The sequence below is a fragment of the Eumetopias jubatus genome, unplaced genomic scaffold, assembly GCF_037043125.1.
Source record: "Eumetopias jubatus isolate StellerSeaLion01/CBP00866 unplaced genomic scaffold, mEumJub1_p1.0 scaffold_13, whole genome shotgun sequence".
Classification (NCBI taxonomy): domain Eukaryota; kingdom Metazoa; phylum Chordata; class Mammalia; order Carnivora; family Otariidae; genus Eumetopias; species Eumetopias jubatus.
The window spans coordinates 75,957,661-75,982,487 of NW_028274819.1; the positions used below are offsets into that span (position 1 = coordinate 75,957,661).

The 24,827-nt window shown below is 48.3% G+C and overlaps 1 protein-coding gene across 1 annotated transcript in view; it reads left to right on the forward strand.

Annotated features, from left to right (window-relative positions):
* The window catches only part of AMOTL1 (angiomotin like 1), a 91,104-nt gene that overhangs the window by 28,608 nt on the left and 37,669 nt on the right, over window positions 1-24,827 (forward strand). The window contains exons 3-6 of the mRNA XM_028119656.2: window positions 2,051-2,963; window positions 16,337-16,628; window positions 22,703-22,847; window positions 24,132-24,221. Coding sequence (XP_027975457.1) covers window positions 2,051-2,963; window positions 16,337-16,628; window positions 22,703-22,847; window positions 24,132-24,221 — 1,440 coding nt within the window. The remainder of the gene's footprint in view (window positions 1-2,050; window positions 2,964-16,336; window positions 16,629-22,702; window positions 22,848-24,131; window positions 24,222-24,827) is intronic.

The window sequence follows — 24,827 nt, forward strand, 5'->3', positions numbered from 1 at the left end:
GGACAGGTTGTACTCAGAAGTAGCTGCGGAGTTCTCACTTGACGCATGTCTAGAATCTCCCAAGAAGATGTGGTGAGATGCATCTCTCTTCAGCAGAGATGAGAGAACGTGAGCAAAGGCCTAGAGGTGGAAGAGAACTGGCCTGTCTGGGAGCTATGTGATCTCAGGTGCTGCTGGACTTACACGCTGAGGGGTGGCTGGGGAGGGGAGGTGGTGGTGGTGGCCTGCAATGTTGCTGGATCAGGTAACGCAGTACCTGCTGCATCCTAGGGTAGAATGTCAGTTTCATCTTTTAATTAACTATTGAGGAATTTTGTTCAGAGGAGTGATATAGTTAGGTTTTCCTATTTGAACAATTTTTCAGGGTAATGTGGAAGATAGGTTGAGGTCTACAGGGTGGGTTTGGAGTTGGGAATGAGACTAGTGTCAGAAAAATAGATAAGGAGGCTGCTGGCATTGTCTGGGTGTAAGACACCAAGGGCTTTGCAGTATTGTGGAATAAACACAGATTTTTTTTTTTTTGTAGAATGAGTCAGATCCTGACTCTGGCTCTTCCTACCTCTGTGACCTCTGTCATTTGCCTTCTCTGAACCTCTCTCCTCATCTGGGAGATAGGGGAAATTAATATCTGTCTCACGATTGCATGTGCCTCATATGATTATATGCCGGATAAACGAAATAACATATGGAGAGAATTTAGCACAATACCTGATACATCATATGCACTTTTAAAATGGTTCTTGCAGTTGTATTGTGGTTATCAATAATAAACTTGGAGATTGGGAGGGAATGAAGAGGGTTAGGAGAGGTGTTTAGGAGGTAAAGTTGGCAGGCTGATACTAGATGTTGGGGGTAAGGGAACAGAAGGAACTTTGGAAAACTCCCAGGTTTCTGGCTTAGCAAGGCGTAGATGAGGCAGGGATGTGGGGTTTGGTGGGTGGGTAAGTGTTGGGGGTGAGGAAGACATGTTGAGTGTGGAGAACCAACAGGCCATCTGCTGGTGGTGGTAGATGTGGGTCATGAGTCAGTAGCTGAAGACAGGTGGCCAATGTGATGCCCCAGGAGATTCTGTTGAGTGAGGGTGGGAGAGCTTTCAGGGCAGAGCTGTGGGAAACACCAGAATTCAAGGGGCAGGTGGAGAAAAGGGAGCCAGAGAAGAAGTGCACAGAGAGGCAGGAGCCGGAACCAGGGCAGGGGTTGGGGTGGGAGACCTGGATGCTCAATCAGGAGAGCATTTCAGGAAGTAGATGATCACCATGCCAAATGCTTCAGAGAGGGTGAGGTGTGTAATACGGGAGATGGAATATTCTCATTGGGTTTGTTGGCTAATCAGAGCTGTAGGGAGAGTGGTGAATGGGACATTTGGGAAGTGGAGACAGGGAGTATGGATTGCTTACTGAGGACAATCAGAAGAGAAGGGAAGGACAGACACACAGTGGTACATGGGTAGGGCCAAGAAAAGGGGATTCCTTTCTGTTTGATTTTGGTTTTTTTGCTTCCATTTTTTTTTAAGATGGGAAAGACTTGGCATGTTTATATGAGGAAGGGAAGGAGCCAGCAGGAAGTTTGAAGGAAAGGGAGGGCGTGAAGGACAGAGCAAGGTCCAGGAGGAAGCAGGAGGTGAGGGAATGGAGAGTAGTAGACACGCTGTGAATGGGAGAAACACTTCCCTGAGAAACCACTGGGTAAATAGAGGCGGTGGTGTAGTTGAAATGTTGTCTTTAAAGGCTATGTAGCGGGCACCTGGGTGGCTCAGTGGGTTAAGCATCTGCCTTCAGCTCAGGTCATGATCTCAGGGTCCTGGGATCAAGCCCCGCATCGGGCTCTCTGCTCTGTGGGGAGCCTGCTTCTCCCTCTCCCTCTGCTCCTCCCCTACCGTCGTGTGCACATGCTCTCTCTCTGTCAAATAAATAAATACATAATCTGTAAGAAAGAAAAATAAAAAGAATAAAGGCTACCGTAGCTACCATGTTAATTACTCAGCGTGTAGATACAGACCTGTATGCCTGTGGCGCCTCCTGAAACACTTTTCCTTCTGCTTGCCTTCCAGTTGAGGACCCCCTGTGTCACTTCCAGCCCCCGAGCCTCCTGAGGACGTCAGAGGTGGAAATGAGAGGTTCCGAGGATGCGGCAGCTGGGACAGTGTTACAGCGGCTGATCCAGGAACAACTGCGGTATGGCACCCCGACCGAGAACATGAACTTGCTGGCCATTCAGCACCAGGCCACAGGGAGCGCAGGACCCGCCCACCCCACCAACAGCTTTTCTTCCACGGAAAACCTCGCTCAAGAAGACCCACCAATGGTCTACCAGTCGGCACGTCAGGAACCGCAGGGTCAAGAACACCAGGTGGACAATACGGTGATGGAGAAACAGGTGCGGTCCACGCAGCCTCAGCAGAACAACGAGGAGCTGCCCACTTACGAGGAGGCCAAGGCGCAGTCCCAGTTCTTTCGGGGCCAACAGCAGCAGCAGGGGGCTGCCAGCCATGGTTACTACATGGCAGGGGGCAGCAGTCAGAAGGCCCGGACTGAGGGGAGGCCCACGGTGAACCGTGCCAACAGTGGGCAGGCGCATAAGGACGAGGCGCTGAAAGAACTCAAGCAGGGTCACGTCCGCTCTCTCAGTGAGAGGATCATGCAGCTGTCGTTGGAGAGGAATGGTGCTAAACAGCACCTCCCTGGTTCAGGGAATGGAAAGGGGTTCAAGGCAGGAGGGGGACCCTCGCCAGCCCAGCCTGCAGGTAAAGTGCTGGACCCCCGGGGTCCTCCACCTGAGTACCCCTACAAGACCAAGCAGATGATGTCCCCCGTCAGCAAGACCCAGGAGCATGGACTTTTCTACAGTGACCAGCACCCAGGGATGCTCCATGAGATGGTCAAGCCTTACCCTGCTCCTCAGCCCGCGAGAACGGAAGTGGCCGTCCTGCGGTACCAGCCGCCCCCAGAGTACGGGGTAACGAGGTGATTAGCTATCAAGCCACGGGTTTAACCTGGCTTTTTGAAATTCAGTGATGATGTTCTCAGCACTTGTTATTTTCAAGGCATGTTGGGTTTTAGCCACTGGGGTTTTGTTGTTGTTGTTGCGCATGATACTTAATAAGCCACTTCTGGGCCAGAATACGTAGAGTGAAACAGAACAGAGATCAATGGAGGATTTTCTCCAAATGTAACAGAAGGCAATTGGGGCTTTATGAATTTAGGGGAGGAGCCTCAGTTGTTGGCCGTCCTTGGGAGCTCTGCCTAGTGGCCAGGCAAAGCAGCAATTTTCCTGGCTGGCTCTGTGGAAAGCATCCAGACTTCTGGAGCATATTATTACCGTGGGGTTTTTATGGAGCTTTTCTTCATTGTAGATTTGAAAGGAAAATGTAGTCTGAGTGCTAGAACAGAGGAGTTAAAGGGGCCATGGAAATCTTAGAGTCTCACCTCTGTATTGAGCAGATGAGACACTAAAGCCTGGAGAGACTCCTGCATTTCCATAATCTACTCTGAGGCTGCTGGAGCTACGTTTCAGTGTCCTGACCATCCACATCTCTTCCCTCCACTGCCCTAATTCTAATCCCTCTTCCAGTGATGGCTGGATTCAGCAACACTTCCCGAGTGTCTACTCTGTGCGGCCTTGTACCAGGTTCAGAGATAAAGTAGGGCTCCCCGCCCCCTTAAGGACCTTAAGGTACTGTCCTGGGGGGACCAGCACCTGAGCCCATCACTGCCCTGTAGTGGGCTGTTTGAAGACAGTATGCAGAGTGCTCAGAACCAGAAAGATCCTATAACTCACAACCGGAGGCACTGGGGAGAGCCCCGCAGGGGAGGTGATAGCCAGGTTGGGTCTCGAAGGACCAGTAAGAGCTGTGGGGGAAAGTGTGCGAAGAGATGGGGTAGCGGGACACACTATGCAAGAGGGAGTGCCACTGGTTTGGTCTGGAACGCGCTGAGGTAACACAGGTAGGTTAGGAGGGAGTGGCCAGTGGATAGGGAGCTGAGACCGGCTGGTGGAGGTCTTTGGGAGTCCTACTGTGGAGTTTGGAATTTAGCCATAAGCAATTGGGAGAGCCAATATTTTCAAGGAGAGAACCTGTTGGTGTTTATTAGGCTGACTTCGGTGGCAGTGAAGGATGGAACAGAGGAACAGGACCAAAGGCCATGGGGACCTTCGGGGCAATTTCAGTAGTCCAGCTAAGAATTGGTGAGCACGGCCTACGTTGGAGGCCGGACGTGTAGGGGAGCGTTATGCGCTGTGAGAGGCAGAGAAGTAACACTGGCAGGCTCTGATGGCCAATTAGACACAGAAGGTGAGAAATAATAGGGCAGTTGGAAATCAAGCTCTCAAGAGAGAAATTGGGTCTGAAGGTACAAGTTTGGGAGTTACCAGCATCTCGATGTTGCCGAGCTTCTTGGGGAGAGCGTGGAGCAGAAGAGAAGGCAGGCGACCACTCATTATTGGCTGTGTCTGCATTCTCACAAAGGGCCTTATTTGTCTGTTTCTAAATCAGATGAGTTGAGTTTTCCCTGGGTGACCTCAGCAGCGGTGTGCAGGGCATACCTTGGCTGTACATCTTCTGAAAAGGCAGTGATTGGGCCTTGGCAGAGGGAGAGAGCTGGCTGACCTGCCCTTTACTTCGCACAGCTGCTGACACATTTCCCCACATATCAGACTGGGAATGCCAGCTTGGAAGCAGGACAGCACCTTTGAGACCTCTGACAGGCTGCAGACCTCATTCTTCCTAAAGGCGCCATAGTCTGACCCCACTGAGGAATCCAAGGTGGGGCCTACGGGGCTCTTGTTTCTTACCTTTTATAGTTCCTTAAGCCACAGGAGACATTTAAACTTTAGAACTATCAGATTTGAAGAAGGGGGGGGGAGAAAAGTCTTCATATCTCTCGCGTCTGCCACATTGATTCAAGAGACTTTGTTTAAAGTCATCTACAGTGTTTATCACAGGATCCTATTTTTTCACATTTCTTCCTGAACATTTGACTCAGCCTCTAGAGATTGATAGAAAGTGGGGACATCCCTGAAGGAAGTCTACTTCTTCTCTTTGGCTTTACAGCAATGCATAACGTGGATCATTTTGCTTTTTGTCATCTGGCAGTAGGTGTGATATGAGGTGGGAGACAGGGTGAGGGGAGAAAAGAAGCACCAGCAGGAGAGCTACCCAGTTATTTGTGGAAAGTGTCATTTGTCTCAAAGTTTTGACGTCAAAAAGAAGAAGAAATGTATGAGGGATCCGAGCTAATTGCCAGGCTTGGCAGCCAGATTGACATGGAACATCAAAATGGCCCAGGAGACATAACAGACGGGCCATTGAGGCTTGGCCCCAGAGCTAAAAGGCCCCTTTGTGAGCCGGGCCATGGCTAGCCAGCATGGCTCCAATGGTGCAGCCCTGGGCTGACAGAGTCAACAAAGTCGTATCCACACCAGCCCTGCTGCGGACACTTCCAGCGTGGTCTGAACTCCACGGGTCGGATCTGAAACCCAGCAGTGTGTGACGTTCAAGTTTCCTTCAACCCAGGAGATGAGCAGGGCTCCTTTTAATTTCATGGATACGTTCCCCTGTACCTAAAGGGTTATCCGTTTGTCATTCATGGCGATGGTTTCGGAAGCTGCAGGCCGTGGGGTCCGTACATCACAGACTCCTGGCCACGAAGGAAAGGCCACTGAGTGAGATCATGGAGTCCAATCTCCTGGCCCTTTACATTGTTCAGACTTCACTGCTTTTTGCCTACTGATGGAAAGGTCCAAAAGACAAGCGAATGACAGAAGGAGGAAGAACTCAGAGTTCTTGCCTTCATTACTGACTCACCATAGCTTATAAATTCACCCGCCCTGAGCTGCTAAAGATGGAGATGTGTGGTAGTTTATTGTAAAGCACTTTAGTCTCCTTTGGTGGGAAGCCCAGGGAGAGGCTATCAGTCACAGCCTCGTTGACTTGCACCAGCTTGGCCCTTGTCGTGGGTGAGCTAGTGAGGCTGGCAGAGATGGGGAGACTAAGGCCCTGCTGAAATGGCTGGTGGGGACCTCCAGGGAACGGGAGCTGGCCATTGAGAAAGTCTCTGGTTTTACTCCTGCTTCGTCTTCCTTTTTCTTCAACCTGAAAGTGGTAATGGATATAAAGGAGGACAAGGTGAGAATTGGACAGGTTGTTCTATGTAGAATTGTGCTTAAAAAAAAAAAAAAGCCAGCATTTGGGTGTTAATTCTGATGTACTTTGTGGGAAGAGCATTATAGAAGCGGTGACTTGGCTTACGGAGCTGTACCATGAGTGGAAGTGAATACCCGAGGATGAGCTGATTGCTTTCAGAGCAGTTGGGAAGACATAAGTCAAGTGCACGTTTGCTTTCCAAAGAAATTGGCCCATATTTCCAAAAGTGGAAACCGAAGATGCCAAAAAATTACTTAAAATAGCCCTCTTTCATAATACAACTACTTTAACATTTTCCTCTACACATTGATTTTTTTCCCATGTTATCATCATAGATTATATTTGGTATAGTATCTTAGCTTGTTTTCTTTCGACAGTGTGCACTTGTTTTCCTCACCATCCTTTTTATTGCTGCATAATATTTTATAAAGTATATAATTTACCTCATCTTGTCTACAAATAATGTAGTGAACATCATCATGCATATCAAATTTTCCATACCCAGACCCCTGACCTCTGTCCCCTAACCTGCCTCTGACCCTACCCCTAACCCTCACCCTGGCCTTAGCCCTGACCCTGGCTCTGGGAGGGTGGCTTTCTGAACGCATGATGGGAGGGCCTGAGAGGCAGCCTGGTTGTCCTGGAGAAGACCCCAAACATTTAAGACTTGGTAATATTTCTGAAAATTGGTGTGAAGGTGGAGATAAAAACAGAAGGACCAACTGAATGTCTATTTAAAGAGTGCTTGGAGTTCCAGGTCCCCCTCTTGCCTTAGCTCATGGACAGCTGCCATGTCTGTTCTCGCCCCAGCAGAAGTTGGGGGCTCTGTTCTCTGGAGGGGTGTCTGGACTTTTGGTTCACTTCTTTAAGAATCATTATTTAGAGTTGAAATTATTGGGTCAATTGTAACGAACATTTAATGACTCGTGATACCAGATAACTTGGTAAAAAACGTTACAGTGCCTGCGTCCCTGCCCTTTGACCAACATTAGTCATTGTAATTACAAAACCTTTGCTAATTTAACGGGCAGATAGTGTTAATTCTTTATTTTACTTTGCAATTATTAGCTAGGTTATTTGCGGGGGTTAATTTAACGGTTAGATTTGACCTTGCAAATGAGCTGTTTGTGTCTTCTGTTTGTATGATCTCTATATTACAATGGATTGAGAACAAACTTCAACTTGTGTTCTGTTAACGCCCGTCCTGATCTTCCGGTTTCTAGAACTCCGTCTGTACCCTTAGCAGGTGGCAGTGGAGTAGGGGTGGTGAGGCAGCACTGGGACTAAAGCATCAGCTCCTGCCTGTGCCGGGCACTCTGTGTGGGTGACCTTCCTCAGTTGTCACAGCACTGCCCAGGGGTGGATGCTGTCACGGTCCCTGCTGGATGGTAGGGGATCCATGATGTTCATGGTAAGCACTCAGGCTTAGACGTAAGCGTAGGGAGTTAGATTTACCAGCTTTCCAGGAGCAAAGAGTGGTAACCGTTCATTAATATTTTATCCATCTATGAGTGTATTAATTGGATTTTTAGTATGTAAATGGATACCTTATAAAGGCATGAAATGATGGTGTTTGACCCAGCCCTTTGTCCGGGGCTGATAAAAGCATCTTACAAGATGATGTCAGGCACGAGGTGCTGTGGAATTCCTTGCACGGAGAAGTTTGTTCGCTTCCCCCCTCCGCCCCGCCCCCGCCCCCGCCCCCGGGGGCAGCCATCTCCACCACCCTCCTTCCCAACAGAGCAGAGGCTAACATTTTCCTGCATTCAGAGAGGGAATGTGTGGTGTGACTAATGTCCTAAATCACTCATATTTTCCTTCAAAAATGCACTGTGCATTTTTCCCCAGAGAAACCCCCAGGGTTGGTTTTATTTAGGATAGACGACATCCTCTGAGAACATGCCAAATGAGGGTACAGTGAGGAGGGAGGGAGCAGAAGGGGACACAGCCAAGGAGTGCGTGTGACAAAGAGAGAGAACACCTCTCCCCAAGAAACTCATGTTGATCCAACTGTGCAACCGGAGTGCAGTTTAAACCATGAACAAGCACAGAGATAGGTGCCCAAGAGCAGGGCATACTTGGTGGGCTTGGGGTTTGGAATGTGCTGTATTACAAGAAAGAATGTTTGGTGGTCCCATTTTACTTCGGATTGGAAATGTCTGGAGGAGGGGGGAGAATTTTCAGAGTAAGTATGTTTCCAGAGTGGTAATTTGCAATTTATATGGTTATGAACATGGATTGCTATGTAGGACAAAAGGTAAGCCAGATCCAAGCTTGTTGGATTAAAAACTATGTGTTGCTCTTAACAGAAATAAGGCTATGGAGCCTTATTTAAATTCCACCAGCTGAACATGTGTTTTGAATACCAGCATTAGAACTCCGGAGTTTCTACAGCTTTTAAGCTGGATTATGGCTGGATGAGCCAAGTAACTACATGCTGTTTATTCTGAGAAACAGCTCTGCAGTATGGGAATTTCAAAGGCTAGGGTCAAGTTCAGGTTACTTTCTTAGGAAACCTACCGCAGTTCCAGCTATAATGCATGAAACCAGTGACTTTTTCAAACAAGAGGATTGCCTCTATCCGTCCTGCATAGAAATAAATCTGATCTTAGTTTACACAAGACTTGAGTCTTACTTTGGGCATTTACAAGTCTTACCAGTGTCTGCCCAACCAACGGGATCCAGCGGGGAGGATATGGGTTTGGGTGAAGATTTGAGGGGTTTTGAGTTCTGGCTCTTGCATTTTATAGTGAGTTGTGTAGGTTCTCTGAGCCTCAGTTTCCTTATCTGCAAATTGTTATAGCTCATTTTTCCTAACATCCATTTTCTCCCCCCAACAAAGAAAAAGAAGGAAAGGACAAATTATCTGTAGTCCCACTATCCAGAGATAACCAGAGTTAAGTATTCTCTTCGCTGTGTTGTTTTAAGGATCAGAAAATCAGAAGAGAATATTCTAAGTGGGAAAACTCTATGTAAATAGGAGGTATTTTTGCTGAAGGACAGGTCTTAACACTTGAACCTCTTCACCACGGACCAAGAAGCCCTTTATTATTTCATCTTTTTCTTTTTCTTTTCTTTTTTTTAAAAAAATTTTAGTTATTTTTGACAGAGAGAGTGTACAAGCAGGGGAAGCAGCAGGCAGAGGGAGAGGGAGAAGCAGGCTCCCCCCTCAGCAGGGAGCCTGATGCGGGGCTCGATCCCAGGACCCTGGGATCATGACCTAAGCCTAAGGCAGACGCTTAACGACTGAGCCACCCAGGCGCCGCTATTATTTCATCTTGTTTTTAAATTCTTTTATCTCATTTTGTTTACTTTCTCTGATTATCAAAATAACGATGAAGATTTTTTGGCTTTAGTTTCTAATTTTTCTACAGTGTACATATATCTAAGTAATCTTAGATAAAGAATATTTTAAAAAGTAGCCAGATGTGTTCATTGTAGAAATTTTATAAAGGAAAAAAGGACAAGGAAGAAAAATCCGTAGTCCCATCACCTAGCATTAGCCACTCCAACCAATTGTTACAGTTCCTTCTAGTCATTTTTCTGTGCATTTTGTTTCACACATACTAGGTGAAATCCTGATATGTATAGCTATGATTTAAAAAAAAAAATCCTTTCTTAGGGACTCAGCGAAAACTTGTTGAACTGAATTGTTAATGTCAATAAACTGGACAAAGTTGTTTTGATTTTATGTCTCTATTAATAAGTTTGCTTTGGACAATGTATTTAGCTGCCTGCATTTTCTCTTTTGAATTCTTTGATCACATCCTGCATCTATTTATCCATTGACGTTTATTTTCCTGCCACAACTTGAAAAACTTTTAATTGTTGATTGTTAATCACACAAGCCAAATTTATTAAATGTTAGCATGATGACCTAATTGCAGATGAACATACAGTTTCATATATTGAACGTAACTTGCTGATCACCCTTGGTGCTTGGGGGTGTGGGGAGAGCAGAGAGGGGACTGACTGCTGGTCTCTTTGCATGAATTGCTCTGATGGTCACTGCATTCTGGAATTATCTCCCAAAACGAGGCCTTTTGGTGTACATTCAGTATGGTCTACAGCAGTGCTGTCCAACAGAAGTATAGTTATGAGCCACACGTGTCTATTTAAAAATGTTCTAGCAGCCACATTTTTTAAAAGTTAAAACAAGTGAAATTAATTTTAAAACATAGTTGAGTTAACCTGTTAAAAACATATTTTTTAAAAACATGTTTTAGGGGCGCCGGGGTGGCTCCATAGGTCAAGCGTCTGCCTTTAGCTCAGGTCATGATCCCAGGGTGCTGGGATTGAGCCCCGCATGAGGCTCCCCGCTCAGTGGGGAGTCTGCTTCTCCCTCTGTCCCTCCCTCCGCTTGTGCTATCTCTTGCTCTCTCTCAAATAAATAAATCTTCGAAAAATTAAAAAAAAAACATGTTTTAGTTAGCTAAAACCATTATCATTTCAACAGGTAATCAATATAAAAAAATATTAATGAGATATTTTACATTTTTGGTACTAAGTCTTCCGATTTTGATGTATATATTCTACACTTCCTGCACATTTCAATTCAGACTAGCCGCATTTTAGGTGCTTGGTAGCACATGTAGCTTGTGTGGCCCATGGCTACCCTTTGGGACCACACAGGTCCCAAAGGAGGTAAGACTGTGTCTGTGTCAAGAGAGAGTGCCCTTACAGGTCCACACATCATCTTGAAACGAGCTCTTGTTCTGTGTTGTACAGCAGGAAAGCTCTTCAGAAGCCAGAGGTTCTGTGGTGCTAGAGTGAGCTTTGATCCCTTACTGAGGTCGAGGATTAGGGACTGCGATTCTCATCACGTGGTGTTTGAAGAGGAAGGGACACTCAGGGGTGGTTCTTCTTGCCTTTCTCCTAACACCAATTATCAGTGTGTGGTAACGACAGAGACTGTAACAGGTATTAAGTACTTCCCTCAGGATGGACACGGTATGCCATGCTTTATATGCCTTATCTCACTTAATTCTCGCAACAACCCTGTGAGGTAGGTATGATCATCTCATTTAAAGGTGAAGAAGTTAGAAACTCGCCCGTGGGTCCATGGTTAGAAGGAAGGGGAAGCAGAGAAAAGAGACCCCATACTGAGGAACGGTGCTCTCCTGTACTAACATAGGAGGTAGCCCCTGTGTGGTGGGAGTATGGTGGATTCTAGACTGCCTAGTTCAAAGCCCTTTTTTTTTGCTTCGTAGTGAGATCTTGGCTTTGGGAAACCTAAAGTTTGCATACTTTAAAAATAGGATAGTGTATGCATGAGAGCAGTGAATGTTTATGAGAAATCAGTGACACAGTGGATGTGACATGCTAATGTGGCACATTATGTCCAGGTATCAAGTAAATACGTAAGATTATGAACGAGCTTGTGTGTGAAGGCTTGCGGTATGCACAGAGGAACAAATGGGCTGGTGCTTAGATGTCACCAATGACCCTGTTTCCCCAATCCAAATAACACTGTCACTCCCATTTTGAGCTGCATTTTGTGGCCCCAAATACATAAGAAGGGCAGTGATGGGGCGCCTTGGTGGCTCAGTCGGTTAAGTGTCCGACTCTTGATTTCGGCTCAGGTCGTGATCGCAGGGTCCTGGGATGAGCCCCGCATTGAGCTCCATGCTCGGCTGGGGATCTGTCTCTCCTTCTGCCCCTCACAGCCCCTCCTCCCACGCTCGTGCGCATGCCTGCGCACTCTCTCTCTCACCCTCTAACACATAAATAAATAAATAAATCTGTAAAAAAAAAAAAGGGCAGTGACATGGAGTTATGTTATTATATTGGCAACGTCATGATTTGAGATTCTACCTAGAACCAGTTATGCAGAACCAATCTAAACACCAGAGGTCTCTTCTTTAATAATACAGTATTGAGGGTTTGGCCATTATTTGAAAGCACATTAAGCATATGTGGTCTCCCAACTTGCTCTTGGGCTTAGGGGCCAAATCAGTTGACACAAATGTATTGGGTACCAACCTAGTTTAAGTCATCATTTTCTACCCTCAAAAAACATGCATGCTAAAAGTTTGGGAGAAAAGACAAATGTATGAGAAATTACATAATATCACATTTAAATAAAAATTCAGGAGAACAAAAGACTTGATAAAGGCCAGCGGTAGTAGGTTGTCAGGATTGTGATTTAGGCCGCTTGTAAGTTCGGAGGAAAGAAATGGGTACCAATTCTGGGGTCGGGCTATGGGCAGCTTGGCCCAGGTCATTGACGATGATGGGCCAGTCTGTAAGACTTCCCTGCATGACCCCCATAATTTCTCGTAGATGGGACTCTTTTTTTTTTTTTTAAAGATTTTTACTTATTTATTGAGAGAGAGAGAGAATGGTAGAGAGCATGAGAGAGAGGAAGGTCAGAGGGAGAAGCAGACTCCCTGCTGAGCAGGGAGCCTGGTGCAGGACTCGATCCCGGGACTCCAGGATCATGACCTGAGCCGAAGGCAGTCACCCAACCAACTGAGCCACCCAGGCACCCCTAGATGGGACTCTTTAAGTGCTGTTTTTTTAATGCATCACTGTGGACTTAGCTTCGCTCAGACATATTTAAGTAACTGGTCAGTTATTGGTCAGTTGGGTGGCCCTTGGGAAAAGGTCACTCTCTGCGCTGTTCTGAGGGTCACTGAGTTCCTTGAGAAAGGAGCAGGACCTGCGCAGGGTACCTGCCCTGGTTTTTGTGAGCAGTAAGTAAGTGGAAACGTGGTGCCTCACAGATAGCATGGACCCACAATACGTGCTAGTTGAATGCTCTCTGGAGACAAGACACTAGCCTGTGAAAGATAATAATGTGAGATGTAAGTAACAGTCCACCAGAAGAACTCAGAGGTAAATTTCCAGCCTTCGTGCTTCCCCTGAGGCTGCGCAAGCCTGCAGAAGGGGTGAAGCTTTTGTGTTAGGGTGTTATTGTGGACATCCTACTGTGGTGTAGTTGCTCCTAGGGGGCCCCAGGAACCCAGGAGCAAAAGACCAAAGAGTGGCTGCCTTCCCTCCCTGCTCTCACCAGGATAGGGCAATAGTGAACCCTGTGGACTCTCGAATCAAAAAGCCTGGGCGTGGATCTCCTTTATGTTCCTATTTTCTCTGTTCTATTTTGTAAGTTACCCTCCTGTGCTTTGTTTGTCTCATCTAAATGGACTGATAATGAGACCTATTTTAGAAGGCAGTTATAAAGGTTAAAATGAGATGCTGAATGCAAAAAGTGCTCAGTAATTGTTAGCCATAACAGAAAAAATGTACTGGACTTAATGCATGCCATGCTCGGTGCTAGGCTTTTCATTAGGGGCTGTGGGATTCAGATGATAATAGTAATGGTGATAATAGTGTGCATTTGTCCAGCGCTTACTTTGTGCTGGCCTTTATACATATTATTAACCCCTTAAGTCCTTTAGCATTGAGCTAAGTAGTACATAGTCCCGGGAAGTCAAGACACATGGTATCAAATAAGCTAGCTCTGTGACTTCACAGAAGGAAGTCAGGCTCACAAGTAGATAATTATAGCAAAGAATTCTACTCGCAGGTGTTTCTCAATGCATATTGGTTCCCATCCCATCTGTTTACCTTTTCTTTGTGTCCGCATTGCTTGGGACGTGGCCGATCAAGAGCATTACCTTTGGAAGCTGAAGATAGGTTGTTTCTGGTATGATCTCATGAGAAGTTGTCCTGTTCTGTCCCAACACTCTTTCCCCCCTCATTTACCCTAAGCCCAAATCCACCTGGTCCAGATCTTTGATCTCACCAACCCATTGGCAGAGTAGTGGAGCCAAGGAATAGAAGTTTGCTGTCCTACCTGCACATCATCCATTGTGATGTGCTTGTTTATTCAATGTGTAACTCAATTATTTATGAGGCCAGTGTTCTCTTTAGTAGAAGAGTTCCCATTTTGAAAAAGTAGTTCTTTTCTGTCCCCTAACCTTGGCAAACACCGTTTTCCTGCATTGCCACTCGGGTGACTTGTCCCCATCATGGATGACTTAGGCTGGCATTCAGGAGACACTTCCTTTTTGTTCTAGATCGGAAAAAGATGAGAAGATAAGCCCACCGTTGACCATAAGTGAGTCCCAAATCCCAGAGTTTAATAAATGTTAAAAGATAGAAGCCCCAACCCATAGTTGCCTGGGCCAAAGGGAGGCCCCATGCTTCAGACAGTAGGGATGCGGGCTCATCTGTGCCCACCTCAGCCCCAAGGAGACATGCTACATTTGTCCTTTGCCTTGGATAAAGTGTGAAGGGAATATTTGGGGCTGGGAATGGACATCTGCCTTTGAATGGAGGCCGTGTAAGATGTGGTGTTTTGCCTCTTGCCAAGGCAACCCTTTTCCATGAAAAATACCCTGTAGGATTTAGCCAGCCTGTAGGAATGCGCTTACTCAGTAACAGATCTGGGAGCCCACTAAGGAATCAAGAACCGAATTGAGTTCCACGGTTCTCCACCTTGCCTCGGGGAACTTAGAACCTAGCTGTTTGAATGGGAAATGGAAGGGGCTTTCTGATTGAAGGCATAAGGAAATCTAGTTGGGAAATATCTTCCAAGCCGAGGTTGAGAGACCTGGTGTTCGTTACCGTAGCAAGGCCTGTGGTAGGTCATGTTGCTAGGATCTCCTGGGTTGCTTCTGAGGTCATCTTTGTGAATGTCTGCATATCCACGTAGGGAGGGCTAGAGTGACCCCTGTCAACTTTTCTTCTAGAGTGCGACATGAGGCTGCCAGGAGGAATCCTGGCTACAAGAGATGCTTACAAAGTGAGCGATACAGAGGCCGACAGGGTCCCAAAATATTCCAGCAAGTATACTTAAAAGGAAAATAGAAGGTCAGGTGGCCTCCTGGGCAAAGTGGGGCGAGCTCTGAGAGCTTTGACTATAGCTGGCATAGTAACGGGAGGCAACACAAGTAAGCGTCAAAGACTGGAAGTACTAGTTAGCTGGATCTCCAGAGGACACTGCCCTGTGATATAGAATGTGGGTGATTTAGGGGTGCTGATAATTCTTCGCACTCCAGTTCCCAGACTGAGACCTAAAAGGTTAGGGAGGTCGACAAGTCCCAAGTCTGCAGAAGAGAGGCAGCTGTGGTTGGAGAACTAGCCACCATGACTGTCTTTGCTGCTTATATCTACAGTTGTTGGTAGGAGCCCTTGGCGTAGGTTGGGAGAAAATACGATGATTCTTACGGAACAGGTAACAGAATAGAGAGGTGGGGATGGTTGCGGAGCAGAACTCGAGATGGCAGTTCACGGTTTCAGATAGGGGACCTAGAGCCCGGGCTTTGAACCATCTTTATAACACGGCTAAGACCCCCAGACCTCCTCATCCCAGCAGATCAAAACAAAAGACTTGTCTCTTCCTAAAGACTTGCCCATTTCATTGGATGGTACCCCCTGTCCATTTGTGCGAAGCCCCAAATGTAGGAGTGATTTCTAAATTTTCCCTCCCTTCTCTCTAGCTGTCCATGATCAATCCGATGTATCCCAAATCCATCCCTAATTGCCCTTCTGCTACGGCCCCGTGAGACTCCCATCAGTTCTCACCGAGACCACAGCTCGGCCTCCCTGCGGGGCGCCCTGCGTCCCTTCCTGCCCCTGTGCATCTCATCTCTGCACCACTCGGTGGGGCAGCTCCTCCAAGGCCAAGGGCTACACCCCGAGGGCAGGGTTGGCCTTGGCTTACAAAGGCCCTTGCCCATCGCTCTCTCTGGTCTTACCTTGTTCCGCTTTTGCTGGCCGTGCATCATATCCACAAGTCTGCCTGTGCGAAGTCCTGACTTAGGCCCTATACGCTAGGCGATTCCCCTACCTGGAAGGCTCCTCTGCCTCCTCCTTGACCCCCTTGCCCCAGCCATTGGCTCCTTCTTGTCTGTCATTCAGACTTCAACTCAGGCACCCACATCCCCTTCCCTGCCCTCTCAGAATGAACTAGCCACTCGGTCCCTTGCTGTCACATTACCTAGTTTGGTTGGATGGATAATCTGTGTCCGTCCCCGAGAACGTAAGCTTAGTGAGAGCAGGGCCCTGGTAACCCCCCCCTCCAGCCACCCCAACAGTGCTGATCCAGAGGGAGAACACATTACCTATCTGTGGGTGAGGGCCTGGACACGGAGACGTGCGCGGGCAGCTTGTGGCAGCGATAGGCCGGCTCTTTGTCTTCCCACTGCTTTCCTGGGGTCTGATGCCTGGTCTCCGCTTCCCTTGCAGCCGCCCCTGCCAGCTCCCTTTCCCATCGACCGTGCAGCAGCACAGCCCCATGTCCTCCCAGAACCCCCCGGTCAGCGGGCCGCTGCACTCCGTGTCCTTGCCACTTCCACTGCCTGTGACCCTGGCGGCTCCGCAGCCTCCGCCGGCCGCCTCGCCCAGCCAGCAGCTCGGACCCGATGCCTTCGCCATCGTGGAGCGAGCCCAGCAGATGGTGGAGATCCTAACCGAGGAGAACCGGGTGCTTCACCAGGAACTTCAGGGTTACTATGACAATGCCGACAAGCTCCACAAGGTATGTGACTTCCCAAGGGAAGGAGAGGGAGAAGAAGGTTCTCTGGGAGGGTCAGAATTGTTTACCCTCTCATCGGGTGGGGGGATGCCCTGATCCACGGGCCTGCAGTGACCCCTTTTTATGCCAGGCGCCGTGCAAAGTTTTAGGGAGACAAATAAATAGGAGGAGCTTACAGTCCCAAAGAGGGAGCGTCCCCTGAGCTCATCCCTGCAGTGGCATGTCAGGCAGGTTGCAGGAGGTACAGGTACAGGGGGAGGGGGGATGGCCTCAGAGTTCAGTAGTATTCCCCCGGGTGCACGGTGTGGAAGAGGGAACCCCGAGAAGAACACAGAGGAATGGGTTGAGAGAGACAGGTCTGTCTTTACATCCAGGGTTCTCAGACAGGAGCCGAGTGATCGCCATGTGGGTTTCATTAGCTGGTCTCTGCAGAAAGCAGCGTGGCCTCAAGACCGCGGGTAGAGTCCAAGCGACCGCCTGCCGTCCATCCTTCTGTTTGGCGTTTGTCAGGTGGGGAGATGCCGCTCGATTCCAGCCCGTGTCGTCATCACGGGAATATCCGTGTGTGCGGCAGCCTTCATGCTTAGGGCTTTATGCCGAGAGCCACAGTCAGTGGGAGAACTTCCAGCAAGATGAACTGTCGTGGGCAGTGATTTCATGATGCCCCACGTGGCAGCACCTGAAATGCTTCCGGTCGCACAGAAGAGGTGAAGGGGCAAAGGCACTAGGCTGTTTGAGAGCAGGAGAGCCACAGGGCACTAGAGTCTCCTTTGTGGAGACCTGGAGGCCTGTGTGGTAGGAGTGATCTTATAACAGTCTAAGTACCTGGCTTTGTCCTGGACATTCGGGGGCTTTTATAAAGAGAAAAGGTAGGAATATAAACCCTGCCTGACAGGGTTTACATACAGGAGCATTGCCCTTTGGTCCCAGGTGACAGTTAATGCTCCCGGCTGGCTGGCCCGCATAGCGTTCCTCTCTCCGGTGAGGCGTGGTCTTTTTGCTGGTCAGCATTTCAGAATAGTGAGTGTCTCTGATTTCCTGGCAGTACACAGCTGGGGGCAGTGGGTTTGATGGCGCAGATGTTCACAGGCGGAATCTGCCCCAGCACGTTCGTACAGAGTTTCCACCGAAAGGGTCTGGAGCTCCCTGGAGTCAAGACCAGACTTGGCTCAGAGAACTCTGGATGCCTTTCCTGGAGGGGAAAGAGTGAAAGCCAGAGAGAAATGGGCTGCCTGAAGTTTGCGGCCTCAGTCCTACCTACCCTGATCGGACCTCCAAAGCTGGGAAACAAGTTCGCTGTCTCGTGGCCTTGGCTGTAAGTCACTGCTCAGGCCCAAGCTTGCCTCTGACACCTCCGGGGGCATCTTCTTTCTAGGCGCAGTCTGCACATTGGGAAGGAGCTCCCCAGCCCCTCCTGGGAAAGAAGTCATTCTTTCTTCTCCCTAATGAAGCCCTGTGGCAGACAGGTCCAGGAGTTATGCAGAGCCACCTGAGGGCAGTTTGGTTCTGGGTCTTTCCACATGGATGTCTTTGAATGGTAACGTGGAAGGTGCAGAAATTGGGAGATCTTGTTATTCTTCATTGGCTTGTTTTATTAACATATACTTTTTACTGACCTGTCACAAGCATCTCATTCTTGATTTCGGTGCACGTTTCTGTTTTGAAAAACCAGATCAGTCTCCCAGTGACTCAGCTTCCTGGCACAGGGGATGATTCTTAAACTTTGTGGCCAAAAGGATTTTGATGATTGAAAAAGGAAAAATCAAAAGCTGTTACCCTTCTGGAACTCAAAACTCCTTCAGTCCCTTGAATATTACAAATGGTTCTATAGTTATTCCAAGTCATTAATCAGTCATATGTCCAACTGGAATTGTCAGTTCGAACATGCAGATTTTGATGGAGACTGGTGTGTTCATCACTAGTCCCCTAGCTGTTGTCAGCAACTAGGAGTGAGAGACACAAGGGCTGCTTGAAGGCTGTGACTTAACATTTTGAGGCTTGTGTCCCCAAGGTGGGCCTTGTCCCAGGTCCTCCCTGCTCATGGGCCGCCCTGCTCGGCCATCTGTCAGCAGGTCTGGGGAGAGGACTGTCGGATGAGGTGACAACCTCACTTCTCAGCGAGGATGACCCTGCTTTGGGTGGAGACGCATACGGTGCCAAAGGATGGGGCCGCCATGTGCCAGCAATAACATCCAATCCGGGATCCTCACAGTGTTGGGAGCCCTCGCAGGATTCGTTGTAAGGGCAACACCAGAAATGGATGAATTTTTAATGACAGGCCTTAGCCTATGCATCCTGTGCCAGGAACGCAGTGGGAAGGAATGACTAAACGCGGAGCCTGCCCGAGCGAGGCCTAGTTAGGAAGACCCTGTTTCCAGAGAGGCACAAGGTGGTGATTATCACTGTTAGTGTTAGGATGATGGCTGAGGACCCCCAGAAAGAGTAGTTGTTTGTAGTTTTTCCTTTTGGCCACTTGTTTTGCTTCTCTTTCCTCCTGGTTTCCCTGAAACCTAATTAATGAACAGAGTTTGCAGCTGGACCAGACTGTGGGCTGTTGAGAAGGTTGGCCTCAGAAGCCATCAGGGCCTAGGTGGGCATTTGAAGGGAAAGAGCCAGGTATTTATGGTTCCCCCAGGCTTGCCTGAGTGAAGACCCTGGTCTTTTGTCAGCACAACAGTGGTGGCTCTGATTGGGCCCTCTGTGGCTGGGACAGCAGGCCAGTCTTGGTCCTGTGGGTCTCTGGGTGGTGCACATGAAGGGGCTTAGGGAAGACACCAGTATCTAGAGCTTGGAGTGGCTGAGGTTTTCTCTTTCTCTGCTCTTGGTTCTGTTTCTGGGACAAGGAGTGCTTGTCTATGGGATCACAGGGGCTGTGCAGCTTGGCCTGAGAGCTTCCTGACAGGCTGGAAGGGCAGGTGGGAGCTGTGGAGGCAGACCCAGTGCTGTCTTCACAGGATCCTACTGGGACTCTGAACTGGCCCGGGTGTTTTCATCTCAAAGCCAGCGTGTCTAGCCTGCCCCTCATCTTTAACAAACATCAGGGGGATTTGGTGTTCTGGATGTGGGGGATAGGTGGTTCCCATTCTGAAGGAGTGTGCAGTCAAATCATAAAGTGTTAGACTGAAAATTCTGAAAATGATTCTAGGCCAGGTTCTCATGTCCCTGGAAGGAGATCATTCATTTTTTACTTGAATGCTTCCAGAGGAGAGAAGCTCCCTCCTACTGGGCCTACTTCTGGAAAACATAGCTCGGAAATTCTCCCTTCTTTTGAATCAAAATCTGCATCCCTTGGACTTGCTCCATTTAGTCATAGCTCTGTCCTCCCTAACACACTGAAGGGGATGAAGGTCTCCATCATGATGACAGGAAACTGCCATTTCCCACAGGAAGTACCTTGTCCTGAACGGAGACCCTTGCCCTTTCTCACTGGGTAGCTACCAGCACGTAACCATATCCCGGTTCCCGATTGTTTTAGGATTTAAGATAGTAAACCATGCTGCCCCAGGGATCCTGCAGTTTCCTTTTATAAAGTGTGCAGAGGGAAGTTCTTCCAGTGAGGGAAAGAAGCCACGATCGGGTGCAGTTCATCAGTGCCTGTTTTAGGAGTTACACGGTTAAAGATTCATTCATCAGCCTGTATTTGTGTCGGGGGCGGGGCGCAGTGTTAGGGCTATAAGGGCTGTTCCTGCGTTCCCGGAGTTGACAGTTCAGATCAGAGGTGTAAAATACTTACGCAGGACAGAATTCCGGCAGGACAGAATTTCAGCCAACGTGGTGATTGTCACTGTTAGTGTTGGGATGATGGCTGAGGACCCCCAGAAAGAGTAGTTGTTTGTAGTTTTTCCTTTTGGCCACTTGTTTTGCTTCTCTTTCCTCCTGGTTTCCCTGAAAGTACTGTGAAATCAGCTCGAGGAAAGTTCCCATGTTTGGTGTCATTGAGGAAGGCTCCCGGCTCGTCCTGGGCTTAAAGCAGGAGCACCAGTCTCCTGGGGGCTGTCTCAGCACCTCTGCTCGGCTTCCCTAACACTAGGTGCCGCCCTCTGGCCTGGAAGGGGACTGTCCCCAAGGCATGCCCATCTGTCTGAAAACAAAGGCCAGCTTTTATCGATGAAATTAGCATAGAAACGGTGGTAGGTTCTGGAGCCCTCCCTTTGAAAACAAAATTATAAGGAAGGAACATGATTTGCGGGAGAGCTGTGAATAGGAGTCAGGACATGCTGTTCTCTCTGCTGCCCCAGTACCAACGATTCGTATCTTTGGAAGAAACAGAAAGGCCTGTTGAAATGAGGGGACCAGGAAAGGATCAGCTCTGGTATTAGGAGGCCTTTAGGAAAATAACCTGGTACCGAGGGGAGGCTTGGTGTTCAGCTCCACTCTGGTGGGCTGCCACTTTGCAGAAGACCCCACGCTGTCCAGCCTCTTCACTGGTCTCTTCCTAGGTGTGTCTTCCTGGCTCCGTTGTAACCTCTGGGGCGTTGACCACATTCTCTCTCCTTAAGTTTGTGGCACCCCCGGCTTCCTGTCTCACTCACTGACTCCTCTGTTGTACCTGTGGAGTCTTGACGCCCACCCCCCCCCCCCCGCCGCCCCCAACTCCGAAAGTCCTTCCCTTGGGCTTAGCTCCCGCCCTCCTGTCTTGCTCTCATCCCTGGACTACCTGTCATGTCAGAGACACGCACTTGATTTCGTGGCCCTGTGCCACGTGGCTCCCACCCTGTCTTCCGACTAGAACGCAAAGCCCCTTGATCTTTTCTGCTTGGCAAAGTCCTGTTCATCCTTCGAGGCTTATTTTAAGTAGCATTTTCTCTGAAATCTTTTTTAAAGAAGACTGTTCTTACCCCTGCAAACCCCTGCAAAGTGACTTTGTCTCTAGGCTGTGAGAGCATCCAGAACCACCACATCCCTCATCACATGCACTGGAAAAGCACATGTGTCTGGGGAAGAAGCCAGCGCTAGACTGTGAGCGCCCCAAGACCGGAAATTATCTTCCTTCTTTCTGTATCCTTGGCACCCAGACACATAGAAAATGTACAATAGATATCTGCTCTATCAAGACATGTATTACTTAATAGTTTCAGCAGGGCTTCAGCAGGGACTTTCGGATCTGAGCAGTTGGGGTACAGGTAGTGAGGGTGCCTGGCTCGTGGTGACATAGCTCTCCTGCGGACGGACTGAAAACACGGTGCAGGCCTCTTAGTGCCAAGTGAGGGGCACTAGTGCTCCAACCCTCCCCACTTGGCCTCCGGTCCCAACTCAGAGCAGCCGTTCATCAAAGTTCCATCCTCCTTTCTCCTGCATTTACATGCTATGCAACAGTAAAGTGGGAGTCTTTGAGATCTACTTCAAAAAACGTACTATTATAGGAGACTCCTGTTAGAACAGTTACAGCTACTTGTTATAGATTTAAATATGCCAGAGCTTAAAGGCACAGCCCTTGACTTAGTGAAAAACGAAGAAAGGCTGATCTAGAAAGGCAGATCTTCACCCCGTATCTTTCAATTTCTTCATATGAAGAGGTTTCCTGTGGTGCATTTGTCTATAATTAGATACAAGTCTTTTGTCCTTATGTAGACAAGTTCATAGACAAAGGGGTAAAAATGCTGCTTAACGATGCCTCTCCTCCTGTGGGTTTTACATTCCTTGGGGGATGGGTAGGAGGGTCTCTGGAAGAGAACCGCACTTGGGTTCTAGCTGTGGTCCTTGAGTTTTTCTGTACAGTAATCTTTTTCCCTTTTCTAAAGTGAGAAGAATAATAATAGTTGTAAATTGCCATACAAAATATAGGAGGTTGAAGTTACGTTTAAATTCACCCCTTCCTGGTAAATGTACAGAAAGATTTCTGCAAGGTGGCATCGGGCGGTGCAGGCAGACTTGAGAGCCTGCTGTTTACAGGATCCTAGTGTGGCCCTTGGAGGGAAGAGGGCGCGTGGGATCGATGGCAGCGTCTGTAGACAGTGCGGGTGGAGATGCAGAAAGAAGACACCGCCTTCACACCCGGCGTGTCAGAGAATTCAGTCTAACAGAGGCACCAGTGGGCATGTCAGGAATCCCACTTTCATGCCGCTTCTTTCTTGCAGTTTGAAAAAGAACTTCAGAGAATTTCAGAAGCCTATGAGAGCCTGGTCAAGTCCACTACCAAGCGGGAATCACTGGACAAGGCAATGAGAAACAAACTGGAAGGCGAGATCCGAAGGCTTCACGATTTCAACAGAGACCTCCGAGGCATGTCCGGCCCCATCCGCATGCTCCCTGCCCTAGACTCCCATGGAGCTGGCGGCCTGCCTTCCGGGCCACACTGTGTCCAGTAATCTCGGGAAGTCCAACCACCTGGGGCAGGGGTGCTCAAAAAGCAGGATTGTTCTTTTCTCCTGTGTAGGTTGTGGGTGGCTGCCCTGGGCCTGAGAAGGGGCAGCCTCTGTGCACGAGTCCATGAAAGCGAGGGAGTGTGTGTGCAGCTCCTTCCCTCCTTTAAAAGTACTGAACGGTCTGTGTCAAATTGACTCTGTAAAATAAAAATAAAAACATAACTTCAAAATTAAAAAAATAAAATAAAATAAAAGTACTTAGCAGTGATTTGTGACCATGCAAGGGAGAATGTTTGAAAAGACCAATGTTGGATGCCCAGCCCTTCCCACATCAGGCTGAGTCATTTGGTAGCATTCTTCGAAAGCTACCACTCAACATTTGCTAGATACAGTATACAAGACAGACCCAGAAAGCATCCTCTTGGAGGAAAAAGAAAAAGCCCCCAGTTGTGAAAAGAGTAGATATATATAAACTCCCCGAAAGCTGGAAGCCAACTGCTGTAGGATGTTGGCACTTTCCAACACAGAATGACTTAACCTGTAACATTTTACTTGTTTTTAGTGAGCTGAGCCACTTTTCAGTTGCCTCGTCAGTGAAAATAATGTACTGGTGGTCTCCAGTAGCTAGAGCCTACCTTTCCCATTACCACAAATCCTTTTGTCTTGGGAATCACCGACATTCAATAAAGACTTCTACTAAACCAAATTACTGAATTGAATAAATGGAGATTCACCAAGTGGTTTGAGCAAACGTAGAACTCACTAGGTAGAATCTTCATCCATTTGGTCGTTTTGACTTTTTTTTTTTTTTAATTTCGAGTTTTAGTTCGTTGTTTTTCTATTTTTTGCTTCCTAGCTACATGTGCCAGCACTGGCTACCATAGGGCTGGTGGTCGGGGATAGACTAGGGCTGGGTCTGAGGCCAAGGACACTTAGCCCCTTTTCAAGGACTTCCAGAGGTTCGCGGGCCTTGCAGGGGGCGATGCAGTTCTCAGAACCAGCGCTCGCTCAGCTGCCTCCCTCTGCTGACACCAGATTGCATGCAGCCACACAGTGTGGCATCTGGAGACTTTTTCTTTGGAACCTGTTGTCTCTCCCCAAGAGGGATTCAGTTTGGGGCTCCTGGCACCATGTCGTTTCTTGCTGGGATGGTGACTTTGATCTATATGCACTTCCATGTGACCATGTCTTCTCTGTGCAGATCGCCTAGAGACGGCCAACAGGCAGCTGTCTAGCAGGGAGTACGACGGGCATGAAGACAGAGCTGCAGAGGGGCTCTACGCTTCCCAGAGTGAGTCTCCACGTTTCTCTGTCCTCACACTGGTATTCTTAAAAACTGGGAGCCTGAGGAAGGAATCCTGTTAATTTTAAGTTGGTTTCTTTTTTTTCTTTTAAATTTTTTATTGTTATGTTAATCACCATACATGACATCATTAGTTTTTGATGTAGTGTTCCATGATTCATTGTTTGTGCATAACACCCAGTGCTCCACGCAGAACGTGCCCTCCTCAATACCCATCACCGGGCTAGCCCATCCCCCCACGCCCTCCCCTCCAGAACCCTCAGTCTATTTCTCAGAGTCCACAGTCTCTCATGGCTCATCTCCCCCTCCGATTACCCCCCTTCATTCTGTCCTTCTGACCCACTGTTTCTCTCTGTTTCTCTAGAATATCCTTCAAGAAATAGCAAGGTCACAGCCTTTCCCGGCACTCAGTCCTTTAAATAAGGCACAACTCTTTTCCTCCACAGAGAGGGAAGGAGGCCCAGGGCGGGGTCTGGGCCTCCTAGCATGTTTCTTGTGCTCCTCAGGGTGAGCGGTTCCTGGCTGCCCCTCGCAGCATCAAGTCACCGCATGGTCCCATCGTGCATCTCCATGTGTGACGCTCGTTTCCAGAAG